The 20,531-nt window shown below is 40.5% G+C and overlaps 1 protein-coding gene across 1 annotated transcript in view; it reads right to left on the reverse strand.

Annotated features, from left to right (window-relative positions):
* The window catches only part of xpnpep2 (X-prolyl aminopeptidase (aminopeptidase P) 2, membrane-bound), a 72,553-nt gene extending 53,151 nt beyond the window's left edge, over positions 1–19,402 (reverse strand). Inside the window, exons 1-7 of the mRNA XM_078412409.1 lie at positions 19,314–19,402; positions 10,669–10,753; positions 8,815–8,926; positions 7,379–7,442; positions 4,281–4,388; positions 4,111–4,188; positions 928–1,074 (exon numbers count right to left, since the gene is read on the reverse strand). Coding sequence (XP_078268535.1) covers positions 928–1,074; positions 4,111–4,188; positions 4,281–4,388; positions 7,379–7,442; positions 8,815–8,926; positions 10,669–10,753; positions 19,314–19,362 — 643 coding nt within the window. The 5' untranslated portion in view covers positions 19,363–19,402. The remainder of the gene's footprint in view (positions 1–927; positions 1,075–4,110; positions 4,189–4,280; positions 4,389–7,378; positions 7,443–8,814; positions 8,927–10,668; positions 10,754–19,313) is intronic.
* Positions 19,403–20,531: the final 1,129 nt, after the last annotated feature.

The raw sequence follows: 20,531 nt of genomic DNA on the forward strand, positions 1-20,531 counted from the left end.
TTAATTCCATATTTTATTGTATGGGAAAAGCCTTCATGGACCAGAACATAAACATATGCAAGATAAGTTATATTTGAATCAATCACTCATGTAGGGAAAGGAAAGACTTACAAACCTTTTTAAGTGTGTCTTAAAGATAACGTCATTGATGATGGTCCTTTATATGAAGATATTTTTCCAGAGAGCAAGTCTAATTGTACCTTCACCAGTTATTTTGCACAATATTCTTATTCTGTGTATTTTTTCTTTGAGATACAGTGTGGAAACAGGCCCTTTGGCCCATCGAGTTTATACTGACAATTGATCACCTGCACACTAGTTCCATGTTAACCCACTTTTGCATCCTACACACTAGGGGCAATTTACAGGAGCCAATTAACTGACAAACCTTCACGTCTTTGGAATGTGGGTAGAAACCAGAGCACTAAGAGAAAACCGGCATGGTCACAGGTAGAACGTAGAAGCTCTGCACAGACAACACCAGTAGTCAGGATCGAACCGGGGACTCTGGCGCTGTGAGGCAGCAGACCTAGCATTGTGCCACCGTTGCTTAGTGTAGGGTAGTTGTTTCAGGAATCTGGTATCACCTAAGAACAAACAGAGTTCACCTACATGGGGATAAACTGTGTTCCTGAGTTTTTCGGATGCTCAATGGCTGAGCAAATTTCTCAGCTCGTGCAGAAACTTGAGATAACTTTGAAGTCACTGTGAAACACAGCACAGAAACAGGCCTTTGGCCCACCTAGTTCTTGCTGCTCATTAAACTCCCATTAGGTTGTTTTGTATCTGACTTGCCTTTGGATGCCTAGGGATACTTTTCATAATTATGTCTTTACAGGTTAGAGCTAAAATGAATTTTGTTTTAAAAATAAGTCAAAAAAGTAAAGAGTATCGTTTTCATCCATAAAAATGAAAGAAATAATTTACCAAGGAATTCAGAAGGTACTTTGAAAATATCGTCTGTCGGTTCAGGTGGTCGTTCTTTACCCCAGATAATATCTACTAAGTTGGATTCTTTGGAAACAAATTGTCGTTTGCCTTGAACCAAAGCATTTTCGTAACTCGTCCACTGCACTGTTTAAAAAAAAAATCACAATGTATTAATTGGTCTGAAAATATAGAATAGCTGTATCTTTACAGTGGAAAATAAAATCAAGAAAATTGACAACACTTTATCATATCACAATGTTCATTGTATGTGTGTTGCATTCTGGAGTATCAAGGCAAAGCTGCAGAAATGGTAATGAGTCTTTTGTTTTTTAAGGTTTACACTGTTCCTGTTTGGTTTGTGTACTGGGATCGTTAATGTTTCCTGAATCAACAAGGTGGAATTGCAATTTTAGATTTCTTTTCTGGCATAACACATCTCACATGAAGACACTCCTTTGTCCTAATTATTAAATATGACATTTTATTGTCATACCTCAATATTCAATGATTTACCTTAAATTGTACTCAATATTTTTATATTAATGTCCCAACTTCAAACATCATCATTGATGAAATCGCAGGATATATTTCACTCACACTCTTATAGCTATTATTCAACGTGAGATCATCCAGTGGAGTATTCAATATGAAACCCAGTTTGCCACTCCATTCTCTCATTCTCTTCTCTTTTTTAATGAGGATATTGCCATTTGCAGAAACATAGTCTCAAAGATAATGGTTATTCTTTCATTTGTTCAACAATTTACCTTTCTCAAAATATGAGACCGGATGAAAAATATCAACACTACTTACGTGCAGAGAACAACTTTGCTACTTTTTCACCTTTTTCCCATTCAATATATACAATCACAGTACATTTCCAACTTGATTACCATTTTTAAAAATCAGAAATGGAATTTTGAATTTTTTATATCAGTAATTGGGCATGTCAGGTCTTCTCTCAATCATTTATTTTTAGAAGGATGAGAGGGGATCTTATAGAAACATAAAATTCTTAAGGGATTGGACAGGCTAGATGCAGGAAAAATGTTCCCGATGTTGGGGGAGTCCAGAACCAGGAGGTTTTACAAATCGGGGAGATTATCATGGCGGCATTCGGAGATGACATATTTGGAGGGTTCGTCCGCCGAGGCAATAGGGGTAGAGTTCAAAAAGATGCATTCACCCAACAGGCAGCAGGAGATTGAAGAATAGATATGTAGACAGATTATGGAAAGATGCAAAATGATCGTCATTGTGGGTGCCTTTAGCCACCAATATTGACTGGCACTGTGTGCAAAAGCCTTAGACAGGGCAGAATTTGTTAGGTGTATCCAAGAGGATTTTCCGAAAAAGTATCTGGATGGTACAACCTGAGGACTATAATGGGACATACTGGAAAATGAGCCTGGCCAGGTGACTGGCGATGTGGGAAGGCAGTAGATGTTGTCCACATGGATTTTAGTAAGGCTTTTGATAAAGTCTCTACTGCCTACCTCTTCTGTCCTGTCTCAATAGTGTTTTATTTCTTGATGACCCGACCTCAAAATTACTTCCAAAGATTTTCACTCAGTAAAAGAATTCTTTCAAATATCTACATTAAATTTATTTTTATGCATTTTCTCCGTTGATCTTTATATCTGCTAAAATGTATCATTGCTCCTTAATTCCTGACATTTTATTGACTCTATTGCTATTGAGGGCGTGCAGCGTAGGTTCACTAGGTTAATTCCCGGAATGGCGGGACTGTCGTATGTTGAAAGGCTGGAGCAATTAGGCTTGTATACACTGGAATTTAGAAGGATGAGGGGGGATCCTATTGAAACATATAAGATAATTAGGGGATTGGACACATTAGAGGCAGGAAACATGTTCCCAATGTTGGGGGAGTCCAGAACAAGGGGCCACAGTTTAAGAATAAGCGGTAGGCCATTTAGAACGGAGATGAGGAAGAACTTTTTCAGTCAGAGAGTGGTGAAGGTGTGGAATTCTCTGCCTCAGAAGGCAGTGGAGGCCAGTTCGTTGGATGCTTTCAAGAGAGAGCTGGATAGAGCTCTTAACGATAGCGGAGTGAGGGGGTAAGGGGAGAAGGCAGGAACGGGGTACTGATTGAGAGTGATCAGCCATGATCGCATTGAATGGCGGTGCTGGCTCGAACGGCTGAATGGCCTACTCCTGCACCTATTGTCTATTGTCTATTGTCTATTGTCTAACTCAGTACTAGTTGGTTCAACAATGACCTTGGGTACTGTTTGTATGGAGTATGCCTGTTCCCTCTGTGTTCATGTGGGTTTCCCTGAGTGCTCTGGTTCCTCCCACATCTCAAAGTTGTGCTGGTAGATTGATTAACCATGTCTCCAGGTGGGCAGAGTTGAAGGAGTTGTGCTCGAGAATAGGTTGCACAGAGGCAAGTGAAAAAATGAGGCTGATGGGATTTTTCTGCGAGCTGGCAAAGACATGGTCGGCCAAATGGAGTCCTCGTGTTTTAAATGGAAATAGAATTATATAAAATGAGAAGCCAGAAGTATCAGCAGCGCAGAGTTTAAAGTGTTTAAATCGGACTGTGTAGTCTCTTCATAATCTTGTTGCTCCTTCTGTTGAGAAAACTTCTAATGTTTCAACCATGATAAATCTGGTACTTCAATCATTTACAGGAAACACAGACTGAAACTCTGAAACAAATGTTTCAAATCGTAAAGTAAGATCATTGCTAATTTGTGGTTGGAAGCAGAACTCAGCACCTGGAAATATGTGATAATTTAAAGTGCTTCCAGCCATTGAATGAAATTCGCAAAAGCAAGGGAATATAATCACTGTTCCACCCTGGGTTCCTCAATCTCTGCTGATTGCAGGAAGAAGGCTAGACCCTTGGAAAGTATGAGTTAGAATTAGCGATTGAACAGAATCTTGATTAAATACATTGGGAATCAACAAAATACAGGCACCTTGCGTATCATCTATGTTTATCTCTGCATTGTTGAAATAACGCTTTTGTTCATTTAATACCAAAGCTTGATTTACACACTCATATTTTTGGAATAACATGCTTAATTTTACTGCTGAGAATGTAGTCATGTATATGTTTAATTTACGCATTTTTGACAAACGCGCTGCTTTTCAAGTACGTGAAGTGCCTGCCCTGCGAATATTTTGTTTAAATGATGAATGCTGTTTCCTTACCAACTGAAAACAGAAAGGGATCAGCAGCGATTATTTCTCCCTCTTTTGTTTGTTGCAGAATCCAATCGACAATCATTGCTAAGAAAAAACAATATTTACGTCAATAAAATGAAACCAGGCCATTCAATATTCACTAAGCAAAAAAGTCACGTATTGTTTTTGAGCCTCACTCTCCCCTCTGTTGAGCTCCCAGTTGCAGTCCATCTGGCGTCCGGCTTGAATCCAGTACCGTCCATCTGTCCAGAGAACGGCATTTGTCTTACTGACTACTGCAATGCCTATGAAATAATCAGATGGACACAAGTCATGAGTAGGCAGTCTGTTGCTGTTTGACTTGAACCCTGTCGTGAATTGTAGCATTTTACTAAAAAAGATTGATTTTTTTTCTTTAGTTGACAATGTTAATTATACAGATTTGCAGGTGGCTTCATGTTGTAATCCATTTCCAAAATTTACTTCAATGCAAACAAATTTTAGTGGCAAAGAACATATGTGTATGGCTTCTGATCAAGAATGAATGTTTGCTCCCCGTGTGTTCAGGTTATTTTGTACTTTCAAAGAACAAGAACTTGGATTTGTATAACTCATTTTCTGACTTCAGGCGAGCCCAACATGTTTTACACACAATGAAATGCCCTAGAATTGCAGTCATTGCTGTTATGTACATAATAAACTGGGCAATTAGCATGCAAATAGCCCTGGGAAAATGTTCAGATAATCTTATCCTTTTATAATCTTATACATTTATCCACCCAGGAGATGATTCTGTTTGAGGGACAAATATTGCCCAGTAAAACTTGTTGTTGTTGTTTGAGTCACGGTATCCACCTGTGAGGCAGATGGAGGCTCGGATTTAACCACTCATAAAAGATGGTATCTCCAACAGTTCAGCAGTCCCTGAAGTGTCAACATCAAATTAGATGTTGTCATCTTCAGATTGAGATTTGCACTCGTAATTTACTAACATCAATCTAACAGTTAAGTGGTTTTCTAAGGAACAATACATGGTGACAGTCCAAGAAAAACCCCATTATATTACATATTAATTTGAGAAAATAGAAAATATCACATCAATAAATTACATTTTTCTATCTTATTGCACTGCTGTTTGGGCAAATTAATACTTGAGACAAAGAAATTAAGCTTGTTTTAATTGGACCAGTAGGGGGATCAGTGTGCTTTTTTTCCAGGACCACAAATGGAGACTTATAACCTGAATTCTAACCAAACTGAAAGAATTTATTAACCAGTGTGTCACTGCTCCCCCTCTCCTCTTTATATTGGCTATCACGCCTCTCTACCCTTAGTCCTCATGCAGGGTTTCGACCAAAATGTTGACAACTGCTTTCACGCAAAGCTGCTGTTTGACTTGCTACGTTCCTTCAGCGGATTGTTTGTTGTGCCAGATACCAGTGTCTGCAGTCTCTTGTGTCACTATTGTGATGAAATCTGGAGTATCGTTTAGACAAGGTGCAGGCAACCCTGAAGTAGACAGGCTACAATGAAAGGAATGTACCTTCTTTGCCTGTTATTATTTCCATACTTCCTGATTATATATACTTTTTAAAGTCAGATCTTTCCTATTAATTTATAATTATGCCCAGCATTGTAATAACTAAAAATGGTTGTTGATTCATGCTTTTGATTTTCATGTCTCTGTCCTTTGTGTGGGTGGAGAAAGAAGTATTTTAATTGAGACTATGCATATTTTGTCTTAGTAACTAATGAAATGTAATTAATGAAATGACACAGCTTTTTAAATGTTTCTCGGTCATGCCTAATTAAAATGAAATACTTCTGAACAGCTTGACACTGTAGTTGTTTAAGTTTGCTAACTGCAGCTAGGCACTTTAATCAATAGGTCTGGATGGCGCCAGCAAAGGCAGCCTCACCAAAAGTCTGTCTGTCCCTTCCTTCTTTGTTGTTTTAATAGTATGTGTTAACTGTATGTTTTAGTGTTCTTTAGCTTGTTTTATGAGGGGGGTGGGAAACTTTTTAAAATCTCTTACCTCAACAGAGATGCAGTTTTTTTTCCGTATCATATCTCCGTCCGCACAACGGCCTAAACATCTGCTGGAGACCGACTTTGGGAGCTCCAACCACGGGAACCTGCGGACATTAACATCGTGGAGCTCGCGATCCCTTTGCCAGGGATCGACCTCAGAGCTCCAACCATGGGAGCCTGCGGACCGTAACATCATGGAGCTCGCGGTCCCTGGTTACAGACCGACTTCGGGAGCTCCAAGCCGCAGGAGCTTCGAACCGCCCCGACACTGGAGCTTTGATTACCCCGACACGGGAGCTTCGATCGCCGCCTTCGAGAGCTTCGATCGCCCCACTGGATGGTTCGATTGCCCCAACCACGGGAGAAAATGAGGGAAGAAGCTTAGACTTTATTGCCTTCCATCACAGTGAGGAATGTGGGGAATCTGCTGTGGTGAATGTTTATGTTAACTTTTATGTAGTTGTGTGTTTGTTGCTTTTTTTTTAGTATGGCTGTATGGTAATTCGAATATCACTGTACCTTAATGGGTACACCTGACAATAAAAGACCTTTGAAACCTTTGACCTTATCAATAAACCTAAAACCTGTTTATGATACCTTTTCAAAGTTAATTAAGTTTCAAGCTCTGCTAAGATGTGAATCAGGATTCAGCTTCATTTAATGCTGCATTGTTTTTGTTCGGAGACAAGACATCCTACCAGGTGGTGGATTGTTTAGGAATCTATGAGGTTTATCTGATTTTGTTAGTCAGGAAAACTGGAGGACCATAAACGAGACAATTTTAGCTAATTAGCTATCTAGTTAACTAGTTAGCTAAAGTACTTTGTGAAGAACACCAATAAAATCCTAATTATTATCATGTTCGCAGAAAGCAGGTTGGTATATTGGAAGTTTCCTGTAGGTTTACTCCTGCCTTAAGAAAAAGATGATAACAAATTTGAAATATATGCTTTGCTTGAGGTTCTCATTTTAAATTTCCAATCAGACAATTTCCTTCTTGCTGAGAGATTGTACGATGGTACTTTTCACTACTTCCACTGTCAACCTATCAGTCTTTTCTGAAGCCCAGACTGCAGCATTACCTTATATTACCAGACTATAATAATTTGATCCTTTAGCTATGCAAGCCCTTAAGCTTGTCCATGCATTTGGTGCATTCTTGGCAGAAGGTAGCATTTCTATAAAGAATAAAACTATCCCTCCCAAAATGTATAAACAGCCGCAGCCAAACAGAAATACCCATTCTTTTTTTATCAATAATACCTGCAGATCCAGTGAATCCCGTCATCCAGGCTCTTCTTGCATACCGAGCGCCAATATATTCACTCTGAAAAAGAATATAAATCCTTCTCAATCCCCAGTTGTGAAGAACCCCCCCAGGGGGTTATTGGGTTTATACCAAAGTTGCCACGATTGATTGGGATATAAACCAATTGTCTGCTGAGTATCGTTAGAAACACATTTTGTGAATGTAAATTGCCAAAATTATTGTAAATTCAAGACTAGATTGGTCTGATTTATTAAAAAAGAAAATTATTATATTTTATTCCTTCATTATATCAATGACTAAAACCAATAGATGATGTTGCAATAAGTTCCCAAACTTAGTTAATTAATGTGTGGGAAGAAACTACAAATGCTGGTTTATACAGTACCAAACATAGACACAAAATGCTTGCGTACCTCAGCAGGTCGGGCAGCATCTCTGTAGAAAAGGAATAGGTGATTTTGGGTTGGAACCCTAACTCTGAAAAAGGGTTCCGACCCAAAACGTCACCTATTCCTTTTCTCCAGAGATGCTGCCTGACCCGCTGAGTTACTCCAGCAATTTGTGTCTATATTTAGTTAATTCATCATCGTTGGAACTGAAACATGGCTCCTTAGAGTTAAAAGCACATCAGCAGTTGTTTTTGACAGTGTTGTAATGATGAGAAGTGTGTCAGCATTATACACAATGTGACAGAAGACGAATATCTCTCATCAGTGGTGTCTCAGTATCAGACATAATTCCACACCCTCCCTTGATATCAGTCAAGCATCAGACGTTGCAGCTAGAGAAATAGCTTGGTTGAGCAGTGCCAGGGCTATAATAGCCCAACGGCAGTGCAACCAGTCGCCAGCCTCTGAAGTCAAAGATGCATCATTGTACATTATCATCAGTGGCACTCGAATGTCAGTACTGATCAGTGTTGGAAAAAAATTGTGTAGTTAGCTATATTTTAAGTCGGATTCAATCTATGAACTGCATTAAAAACTATTGTCAGTCTGTTAGCATTAATTTGCTATAACTATAATTTGTTTTAAGCAAAGCAAAGGCATTTGAGAAGGTGGATTTCAATCTCCATGAATGATTATGGCTTTACCAAATGAATAGTTGAATTATAGACTTAAGCAGGTCAGAGGATCACTAAATATGAAATTGCTATTAATTTACATTTACATAAAAGACCAAAATAAATATAAATAGGTTTTGAGTTTCAAAGAACTGGTAAGGTGTTGAGTGTATTTCAAATTCTTCATTTTGACTGATAGATGTTAGCCATCAATCATATAAATAATGCCAGTGTAACCTTGAGCATATGACACCAAAGTTTATTACAGGAAGCATAATTGGAGGAGGGTGGAAAGTGCAGCCAATTATATCATTTCAAATTAAGTAGATACAAATAAATCTTTTAAATAATGGTCTGGAAACTCACCAAATGAGGGTCAGTGGCAGGAATCACGTATATGCTGATATTGTGTGCATCCATCAAATTCCTGAGAGCATTCAAACGGATTGTCGTGTTGACTGTGGTGGAAGGCAGGTACTAAACGTATGAGAATACAACATAAATCCAGTAGTTAAGAATTTATCAATTCTGATTTATCAAAGTCAGATAAAGTAGTCAGATTTATCAAAGTTTAAATTTTTATTTCACAGTATCTTGCAGACTTTATATATTCCTTTTATGAGGTAAAACCAAATTTAGTGTTGAAATATTTTAAAAACAAAACGGGTAATATATTTTAGTCTAAAATAATATTGAAACAAAAACTACAGTATTCTGTTAATATGGCTGTCCCTGTGCAACTATCCCACATTGTTCTCAAGGGTTCATATGGGATCTGATGTGATGCATCGGTCAATGATTTTAGATTTTGATCCTCTGTATAGCGAGTAACTGATTTCAGATGATTTTGGCCACTGTCGCTCCAAGCAGAGGTAAAAGTAAGCCAAGATTTCTGACCTGACCATTATCTAACGACCTCAGCTAGAACGTGTCCTGCAATGGAATGTTTTTCTTAAATATATAGAGAAGACCATTTGCTTAATCGTTTCACTTACTTTGCTCTTACTAATGTTAGTGTTGAAAATTACATAACAGAATTCATTAGGACCTAAATGCTGCAATATTCCTGTGTGGGCATTAATGTTAAATGTTACTTTGAAGCATCTTCAGAATTTCTGATCAGAATAGTTTAATATCTGTTTGAAAGATCCAGCATGGAAACAGACCCTTCAGTCCACCGTCCACCCCAGCCTTCAATCACTTGTTCACAGTAGCTCTATATTATTGCACTTTTGCATCCACTCCCAAAACACTAGGGGCAATTTACAAAGGCCAATTACTCTATGCCTTTGGGATGTGGGAGCACACAGAGGAAACCCAAAGGTAGAAAGTGTTTTGCTTGTGACATACATTTCCCCCAGCTTCACTGTGCTTCACCCCCACCCATTATATTTCAGACAGGTCAGCAAAACACCAGAACCACAGGCATTTCTTACTATGCCACTAATTTGCTTGTAAAGCAAGCCATGAAGTATCTTTCTCCCGGTTGTTTTTGTTCTAAAATTAACAATGCTCAGTTTCCAGCAGAAGTAGGAAATGGGGGGAGCTCAGATTTATCAGTTTTCCCGGAAGATATCTTGTTGCATTGTGATAAACATTGTGTAATAGTGATGAACATTATGTAGGTTAATTGGCTGGGTAAATGTAAAAATTGTCCCTAGTGGGTGTAGGATAGTGTTAATGTACGGGGATCACTGGGCGGCACGGACTTGGTGGGCCGAATGGCCTGTTTCCGGCTGTATATATGATGATGATGATGATGATGATTATGTGATAAACTTAATTTAGAATTTTGGGATTCAATTTTAAAATTATGTTATCTAAGAAAGACATAATTTATTTAGTGTTCTATGATAATATAGAAGTCAAGAAAAGGCAGAATAAACTTACCAGGTTGGTAATTTCCATGGACATCCTCACCAAGGCAATCCAATAGAACTCCAGGATATTTCACCTATCCTTATTTCAGTACTAATATACCCTTGACTGATGATGGTAGCCATACATTTTAACTATCCTAGACATAGGAACTATGATACCTCAGATTTTTCAAATCATCTCAATTTGCAACTTTATCACTACAGATCACACACTAACCAGCCACGATTGAATGGTGGAGTAGACTTGATGGGCCGAATGGCCTAATTCTGCTCCTAATACTTATGAAGCAGCTTTAATGTGGCTCTCTTTTCAAAGAGTTAATTATCTTGGCTACTTATGGGAGGCTTTGCAGTGCAATTTCTCACCAGAGCGGCATTGTGTTTATCTGAATGAAGAGGATGACTGCTTGTCAACAAGAGCAAACCTAGAAAAATGATCATCAATGCATTAATGTGATTTAAGTTGATTTTCCATGGATTCAAGTTACAAAGCAATCGATTTAACTCTGATGATATCCATGTTGAATTAGGAAATAGCTAAATGTACAATTAATAAGGTAATGAGAAAATTAAGGCAGCAGACCGAAGATTCTGCAAATCCTGGTTTCTGAAACAACAGACAGAATGCTGGAAGAAATCAACAGGTCAATCTGCATCTGTGAAAGGTTGAGAACCTGCAGTAAGACTGCGAGGAAAGATTACCAGTATATACCAGTGTTAAGAGGGGTGGATAGAGGCTGGTAGGTGAAAGGTAGAGCCAGATGGGAAGGGGATGATGGGTGGATGGAACCATGTGTGGGAAGGGGATGAGTGGATGGGCAAGATGAATAAATGGAGATGAAAACAAGGCGTGCAGGTGAATGTGTGTGGAAGGAGAGTACTGTGGATGTGGCTTACTTGAAATTGGAAAATTCAGTATTTATATCAGCGGCTATAAGCTACCCAGGAGCGGTGTGAGATGTTGTCTTTCCATTTTGCGTTTGGCCTCTCCGTGGCAACGGAGAAGAACGAGGACAAACAGGTCATTACGGGAATGGGAAGGTAAGTCAAACGACATGAAACTGAAAGCTCAAGAAGGCCATAGCAGACTCATCCTCTGTCTGCAATGACATACAAACAGTCGCATAACTCTGCACAGCACCTATCCTACACATGGGTTACCAGTGTCGGAGGCCACAGTGTGAGCACAGAATGCAGTCGACCAGGTTGGAAGAGGTGTGGTTGAACAGGAAGGGCTGTTTAGGTCCCTGGATGGTGGTGAGGGTGGAGATGAAGGGACAGTTGTTCCCCTTCCTTCAGTTGGAGAGGGAAGTGCCAGAGGCCGAGAAAGTTGGAAACAAGAAAGGTATACGATCCAGAAATTGCCTAGCATGTTTGGCAAAGGTTTCATAAAGAGAAAGCAGAGAAAGGAACAGCAGCCTGCCAGGTTTTCTCATGCGTGTCATGTAAAAGCTCTGGTTGACTTTCTTGTAGCTGTTGGCACTAAAAGGCTGCTTGGCCTCTTCAAACAGCCTTTAAAAGGGCATAGGTGCAACATAACCAGCTCCCTTCCAGCTGCCGGAGATTGTTCACTTCTTGCAGTTGGTTGCAGCAGTTATTGCAGAAGGCAGGTTATATGCACCCAGGCAGCGTCAAAGGCAACGATGGCGTGGAAGATGGATAATGTCACCTGCAGGACGGCTGACCATTGTCCAAGGGATCCATGCAGACCCTGCAGAGCCCCCCGCAAGTACAACTAGAGTGAGGTTGCTAGGAATTAATATATCAGAAGCAATAACACTCATCTAGCAGAGCAGTGCTACAAGAAATCTGATCTCATCAGATATGTCAAGGTGAGCCTGATGTAAATTACCCTCGCTCAGCAAATACATTTTCTTCCAATAAACCTTTCCTGGCACTCAGACACAAAAGCTACACTACTTCCCTTATTCTCATCTCTATCCCTCTGTCATATTGTGCCTCTCTCCCTCTCCTTCTGCGTCTGACTTTTCCTATGGAAGTGTTGCAAATTCTCTACTTTGTTTCAAGACAACACAGTAGATGTGATGGAGAAACAAGAAATTGCAGATGCTGGAATCCCCTTCGGAAATGTGACCTATCCATTCTCCCCCTAGGATCTGCCTTATCTGCTAAGTTTCTCCAACACTTTGCACTATATAACAGATCTGATGCTTGCAACAAACTCTTAAAGGGACATACATGCTCTACAAACAACACAACATGAATTTCCTGATGGGTTTTCAACTGCAAAACATTTTATTTTGGAAATAAAATAAAATTCTCAATCATAGTCAATTGATAATTTGTTTGGATGTCAGTCTGAGTTTGCGGCAATGGACTCCCTAAAGAAAAAAATATTTAAGTAAAACGTACTGCAATAGTGGACCAAAAAAGAGGTTAAATTTAAGATAGCAGGGATAGGGATCAATGTCCTCATTCGTATATACTGCACGTGTATAATCGTGAATTTAAATTTTGTTTGTCGGAACTGCTATCATAACAGTTAAAGGGGAAGCGAATACAGGAGAAATTGCAAAGGACTCTCGAATAAATGGGAAGGGAAGTTCTAGAAGGGATAAGAGAGTAAGGTCAGGGCCAATTGTGACCAGTGTGACAGGGGAGGTGAATACCGAAGTTAAAGTGTTGTATTTCAATGCGCGAAGTATCAAAAATAAAGTGGATGAGCTTGAGGCTCAGTTAGACATTGGCAAGTATGATGTTGTGGGAATCACTGAGACATGGCTACAAGAGGACCAGGGTTGGGAACTGAATATTCAGGGGTACACAACATATAGAAAAGACAGACAGGTGGGCAGAGGGGGTGGGGTCATTCTGTTGGTAAGGGATGATATTCACTCCCTTGCAAGGGGTGACATAGAATCAAGAGATGTAGAATCAGTATGGATAGAAATGAGGAATTGTAAGGGTAAAAAGACCCCAATGGGAGTTATCTACAGGCCCCCAAACAGTAGTCTCGACATAGGGTGCAAGTTGAATCAAGAGCCAAAATTGGCATGTTGCAAATGTAATGCTACGGTGGTTATGGGAGATTTCAACATGCAGGTAGACTGGGAAAATCAGGTTGGTACTGGACCCCAGGAAAGGGAGTTTGTGGAGTGCCTCCAAGATGGATTCTTAGAACAGCTTGTACTGGAGCCTACCAGGGAGAAGGCAATTCTGGATTTAGTGTTGTGTAATGAACCTGATCTGATAAGGGGACTCGAGGTAAAAGAGCTATTAGGAGGCAGTGATCACAATATGATAAGTTTTACTCTACAAATTGAGAGGGAGAAGGGAAAATCGGAAGTGTCAGTATTACAGTATAGCAAAGGGGATTACAGAGGCATGAGGTAGGAGCTGGCCAGATTTGACTGGAAGGAGGCCCTAGCAGGGAAGACAGTGGAACAGCAATGGCAGGTATTCCTGGGAACAATGCAGAAGTTGCAGGATCAATTTATCCCAAAGAGGAGGAAAGATTCTAAGGGGAGTAAGAGGCACCCGTGGCTGACAAAGGCAGTCAAGGACAGCATAAAAATAAAAGAGAAGTATATCATAGCAAAGAAGAGTGGGAAGCCAGAGGATTGGGAATCTTTTAAAGAGCAACAGAAGATAACTAAAAAGGCAATACGGGGAGAAAAGATGAGGTACGAGGGTAAGCTAGCCAATAATATAAAGGAGGATAGTAAAAGCCTTTTTAGGTATGTGAAGAGGAAAAAAGATAGTCAAGGCAAATGTGGGTCCCTTCAAGACAGAAGCAGGGGAATTTATTATGGGGAACAAGGAAATGGCAGACGAGTTGAACCGGTACTTTGGATCTGTCTTCATTAAGGAAGATACAAACAATCTTCCAGATGTTCTAGTGGCCAGAGATCCTAGGGTGACGGTGGAACTGAAGGAGATTCACATTAGGCAGGAAATGGTGTTGGGTAGACTGATGGGACTGAAGGCTAATAAATCCCCAGGGCCTGATGGTCTGCATCCCAGGGTACTTAAGGACGTGGCTCTAGAAATTGTGGACGCATTGATGATCATTTTCCAATGTTCTATAGATTCAGGATCAGTTCCTGTGGATTGGAGGGTAGCTAATGTTATCCCACTTTTTAAGAAAGGAGGGAGAGAGAAAATGGGAAATTATAGACCAGTTAGTCTGACATCAGTGGTGGGGAAGATGCTGGAGTCAATTATAAAAGACCAAATTGCGGAGCATTTGGATAGCAGTAAAAGGATCGTTCCGAGTCAGCATGGATTTATGAAGGGGTAATCATGCTTGACTAATCTTCTGGAATTATTTTGAGGATGTAACTAGGAAAATTGACAGGGGAGAGCCGGTGGATGTGTTGTACCTGGACTTTCAGAAAGCCTTCGACAAGGTCCCACATAGGAGATTAGTGGGCAAAATTAGAGCACATGGTATTGGGGGTAGGGTACTGACATGGATAGAAAATTGGTTGACAGACAGAAAGCAAAGAGTGGGGATAAATGGGTCCCTTTCAGAATGGCAGGCAGTGACTAGTGGGGTACTGCAAGGCTCGGTGCTGGGACTGCAGCTATTTACATTATACATTAATGACTTAGATGAAGGGATTAAAAGTACCATTAGCAAATTTGCAGATGATACAAAGCTGGGTGGTAGTGTGAGCTATGAGGAAGATGCTATGAGGTTGCAGGGTGACTTGGGCAGGTTGTGTGAGTGGGCGGATGCATGGCAGATGCAGTTTAATGTGGATAAGTGTGAGGTTATCCACTTTGGTGGTAAGAATAAGGAGGCAGATTATTATCTGAATGGTGTCAAGTTAGGAAAAGGGGACGTACAACGAGATCTGGGTGTCCTAGTGCATCAGTAACTGAAAGGAAGCATGCAGGTACAGCAGGCAATGAAGAAAGCCAATGGAATGTTGACCTTCATAACAAGAGGAGTTGAGTATAGGAGCAAAGTAAAGAGGTCCTTCTGCAGTTGTATAGGGCCCTAGTGACACCGCACCTGGAGTACTGTGTGCAGTTTTGGTCTCCAAATTTGAGGAAGGATATTCTTTCTATTGAGGGCGTGCAGCATAGGTTTACTAGGTTAATTCCCGGAATGGCGGGACTGTCATATGTTGAAAGACTGGAGCGGCTAGGCTTGTATACACTGGAATTTAGAAGGATGAGAGGGAATCTTATCGAAACATATAAGATTATTAAGGGGTTGGACACGTTAGAGGCAGGAAACATGTTCCCAATGTTGGGGGAGTCCAGAACCAGGGGCCACAGTTTACGAATAAGGGGTAGGCTATTTAGAACAGAGATGAGGAAACACTTTTTCAGTCAGAGAGTTGTAAATCTGTGGAATTCGCTGCCTCAGAAGGCAGTGGAGGCCAATTCTCTGAATGCATTCAAGAGAGAGCTGGATAGAGCTCTTAAGGATAGCGGAGTCAGGGGGTATGGGGAGAAGGCAGGAACAGGGTACTGATTGAGAATGATCAGCCATGATCACATTGAATGGTGGTGCTGGCTCGAAGGGCCGAATGGCCTACTATCCATTCAATGGCCACCTATTGTCTATTGTCTACATTGCCTTCTAATTTAAGATCACAGATCAGAATATTTCAGTGGTTATGCACTATCAGACAAGATATCAAGTGATGGTGATCTTTTAATCATTTACCAATTTAATCAAATCCTGTAATTACTTTTATTGCTGCTGTAACTGAACAATGTTTTATTTTAGGCCATGGCAGAGTTTCAGTAAAGTATTCAACAGCAGTTTATAGAGAAAGAACATAAAATAGTTCAACGGTCTATAACTTCACCGGGGTATCAGGTTCTGACCAATGGGTGGGACCAGAGGGCATTTTATAATTCTTTTATTTCAGACTCCACTACACTGAATGTAAAAGTAATAAACTCTGCATTTCAGTTATACTTATGGTAGATATTCACGTATATTAACATACTAAACCTCCTTACCAACACTGTTTGGGATTTCTCTCAAGGTGAGTACCTGCAGTCCATTTTGTCAAACATAGATAGAAACACAGAAAATAGGTGCAGGAGGAGGGCATTTGGTCCTTCGAGCCAGCACCGCCATTCATTGTGATCATGGATGATCATCTAAAATCAGTAACCTGTGCCTGCCTTCTCCCCATATCCCTTGATTCCACTAGCCCCTAGAGCTCTATCTAACTCTCTTTTAAATTCATCCAGTGAATTGGCCTCCACAGGCTTCTGTGGGAGAGAATTCCACAAATTCATAACTCTCTTGGTGAAAAAGTTTCTTCTCACCTCAGTTCTAAATGGCCACCCCTTTATTCCTAGACTGTTTCCCATGGTTCAAGGGGTTTACTAATTTACAATTCAGTAAATTAAGAAAAACAACTGTTTTCCCATCGATCAAAAAACAGAGCATTGTTCCTTGCCGAACCTTAACATTCCTGGCACGAGCTCTGGATCACATACTAAATCTTCCACAATGGCTGTTGTCAGAAAACCTTCAGCAAGAATACATAACTCATGCCAGTTGGTCCGCACCTGTTTTGAGAATGTGACCAGGTACACAATCATGACCAGACGCTTTCCGAGGGTTCACCCTCCAGAAGGATCTTCTGATGTCGGTTGCGGTGACTGATATTGCAAGACCATTTGGGAGCTATGGTAGCCGGAGAAGGTACACCAGTGTTTCTCTATCGAAGCATGCATAAAACACATTGAGCTCATCCTGGGAGTGATGGTTTTGTTGCTTGAGCTTCCACTTGATTTTGCCTTGTAGGAAGTGGTAGCATGCAAGCCCTGCCACACCTACCGAACATCTGCCAATTTAGAGCGAAAATCCCTTTTAGAAACATAGAAACATAGAAAATAGGTGCAGGAGGAGGCCATTCGGCCCTTCGAGCCAGCACCGCCATTCATTGTGATCATGGCTGATCATCCACAATCAGTAACCTTTAGCCCTTTTGATGCCCATATTAAGGTCATATTTGGACTTCTTATAAGAATCTGCATCACCAGACTTGAATGCCTGAGATCTGGTCAGAAGATTGCCGACCTGGTTCATCCAAGGCTTCTGATTGGGGAATACTCAGACGGTTTTCATGGGAACACACTCCTCCATACGTTTCCTTATGAAGTCAGCAACAACCGTGGAGCATTCGTTCAGGTTCATTGCTGTGTCTTTGAACATTGCCCAGTCCTCAACTCCACACAATCCCAGAGTTGTTCCTCTGCGTTCACTGGTCAGCTCTGTGCAGTCCTCACCGCTGGGGCTGGATTATTTAGTCACTGCCTATACACAGGATAGAGCACAGCCAGGTGGTCAGATTTCCCAGTGGGAGCGTGGGATGTAGACATCTTTGATGGTGGAAAGGCAGAGGTCGAGAATGTTGGATCCTTTGATAGTGATGGTTTCAACGTGATTTCTTCCAGTGACTTTGTTGAAGTCCCCGACTATGATAGGAAATGTGTCGTGGTGAGCTGTCTGGTGTTTGTTGACCACGTCAAGCAGCTCCTCCAGTGCTAGACAATCGTCTGTCAGGGGTGGGTTGTACACCGCAGTCATGATGACAGGGGTGAATTCCCTCGGGAGGTAGAAGGGATGGCACTATATTGCCAGTTGTCCCAGGTGTGGAGTGAGCAGGAATTGGACAGGATCGCTACATCTGATCATCAGAAAGAGTTTACCATGAGGCAAATGCCACCAAGTCTCCCTTTCTCTGTTTGGTCCATGCGATGAATGGAGAAACCTTCGGGCTGGAGGGCCAAATCTAGAGAGCTGGGGATGAACTATATCTCTGTGAAATAAAGTCCACAGCAATCGCTCATCTCTCTTTGTTAAAGCAGCCTTGCCCTGAAGTACTCAACTTTATTTTCTGGGAACTGTACATTGGCCAGTAAAATGGTAGTGAGGGTGATGCGGGGTCGTTGTGCCATGGGCTTCAGTTTTACTTACAGGCTGCCCCGTCGACCACATATCCAGACACAATGGGGACCTCCGTGGTGTTTCCTGGCACTATACTCAAGATCCTCCGTGGGACTGGGGTATCCCCTGCCAGTTAGATAGAGCTCTTAATGATAGCGGAGTCAGGGGGTATAGGGAGAGGGCAGGAACGGGGTACTGATTGACAATAATCAGCCATGATCACATTGAATGGCGGTGATGGCTCGAAGGGCCGAATGGCCTACTGCACCTATTGCCTATTGTCTATTGCCATCGGTAACTCCATTGCTGTCGGCACATCGCAATACTGCTAATCCATTTAAATGGACTTGCGGCCTGTCAGTTACAGCACTGGTTTGTGTCGTTTATTTTATCTAAATAAGTTCAGAACTGTTATCTTTGATCCTTTCCTGTGGCGCTGCTGGCAAAATGTCGCCACAGTATGCCACCGTTTTTTCTTGTACTTTATTTTTCATAACCTAAATTCCTGTCCCAAGATGTTGTGGTGAATCCAGTGTCAGTACTGAACGTTTCATGCAAGTTGTAAGTTGAACAGAGAACAACCCTGAAGTATATGTACAAATGCATGCATTTCTTCGGCTGTGCTTATATCACCAAAAGCTACTAGTCATAACATAAAAAACAGGATGATTCCAGTATGCCAAAGTCGAGTAAAACAGATTAACAATCTTTGACTAAGACAATAATAAATAACATCTCTAGTACAATGTTCAACCCAATCTATTCATGCAGAACAATTAACCCATACCAATAATTCAAATTGAAAGCTGTCACAGCAAGTAAAAAAATATTAGCTGTTTTTTCTGGCTGCAATGAAGCACAATCAGCTGTTAGGAACTTTTGCAACAATTTTAAAGAATTGTAAACTTTATCAATTAGAACATTATTTATTTGCAGTACTGTCATTCTGTAGAAGTTCGAATAAGGAACATACGTTATTTGCAACTTCTTTTCAAAAAGGAATTTTTAAAACTTAAGAAATCTCAGCTAAAAAACATTATCAGGTAAGAATGAAATAATATTGCAACTTAGCTTTAAAAAGTGAATGTATTCACCTTCTTGAACCAGAAGCCATGTCCAGACTGCAATACGTAAAAGTTTCATACTTTAAATGAAGCATCCGAGCTTACGCAATGGAGTCAATGCAGTCAACTGAGAACAAATACAATGAGACAAACTTTAGTAAGACATCCCAAGGTCACATGGGTATGTTGTTGACAGATGATAAACATGTGCTAAGATTAAAATTTATTGCATTGTGAAAGCAAGATCAGGCAAAATCTAGCCTGATTATTATGATGAAATAAAAGTAGATTGAGTCACGGTGGAAAGATTCAAATCACCACTGAGATATAGGTTTTGCTGTAATGACTACACATTTAGGATTCTTTTTTTTCCCTCGTGTAACAAGTTAAACAGTGAAATATGAATGATCAGGCCAAACTTAACCAGTTGTATGATGTAAAATTAAGAGTAGAGAAGGACGGGAAAGCAGTTAAATTATAAGCCATGAATACCACGTCATGTACAAGAACAGAAATGTAGAAGTGGAAACAAAAGATTAGATTAACAGATAAAGAAAATGTTTGAGCAAGGAAAAGTAAATTCAATACATCAGGCAGCAATTGATGGGGAGTGGTAGGGAGAGGGAGTGAGAAACAGTTATTGTTTCTGGTTTTTGACTTTTTATCAGAACTGCAAAGTTAGAACTGGAACAAGCCAGAGATACAGTTCCTGAGAGTACTCCATAACTTAGTTGAAGTTTCACAGAAATGCCAAAAAATACGCTTTCAGACATTTCTTCAATAATTCTGAGAATCATCCATCAAAATTATGACAAGCTTTCAGGAGAGTAGTGAAAGTAATGTTATGTGAATTCTCTTTAAAGAAATTAAAACTATTTTAAAAAATGTCTTGTAAAAGGCTCGGTCTGAAATAAGTACATAATTACAATATATATACTGTATAATACTAGTGATACCTAGTTTTCACACTAATGTACATGGAATAATCCAGTACACTACAATGAGAATAATTCAAGGGATTTCTTTCTGTTAAGGAATAGGGAACCCACCCGGAGGACCCAAAGTCTTGGTGGACCGTGGTATTGCTGGAGACGTCGGACGCGAAGACCAAGGGGTGGAATAATGCCTCCAGCGCCTTCAAGATCCACTGTAGGAAGCGCCCCCAAGACACAAAGATGGCAGGCCGATCTAGTCGAAGGCGACGGAGGTGGCCCTGCAGGAACCTGGGGCTTATCTGGAACATAAACA

Source organism: Rhinoraja longicauda, chromosome 15 (genome assembly GCF_053455715.1).
Source record: "Rhinoraja longicauda isolate Sanriku21f chromosome 15, sRhiLon1.1, whole genome shotgun sequence".
Classification (NCBI taxonomy): Eukaryota; Metazoa; Chordata; class Chondrichthyes; order Rajiformes; family Arhynchobatidae; genus Rhinoraja; species Rhinoraja longicauda.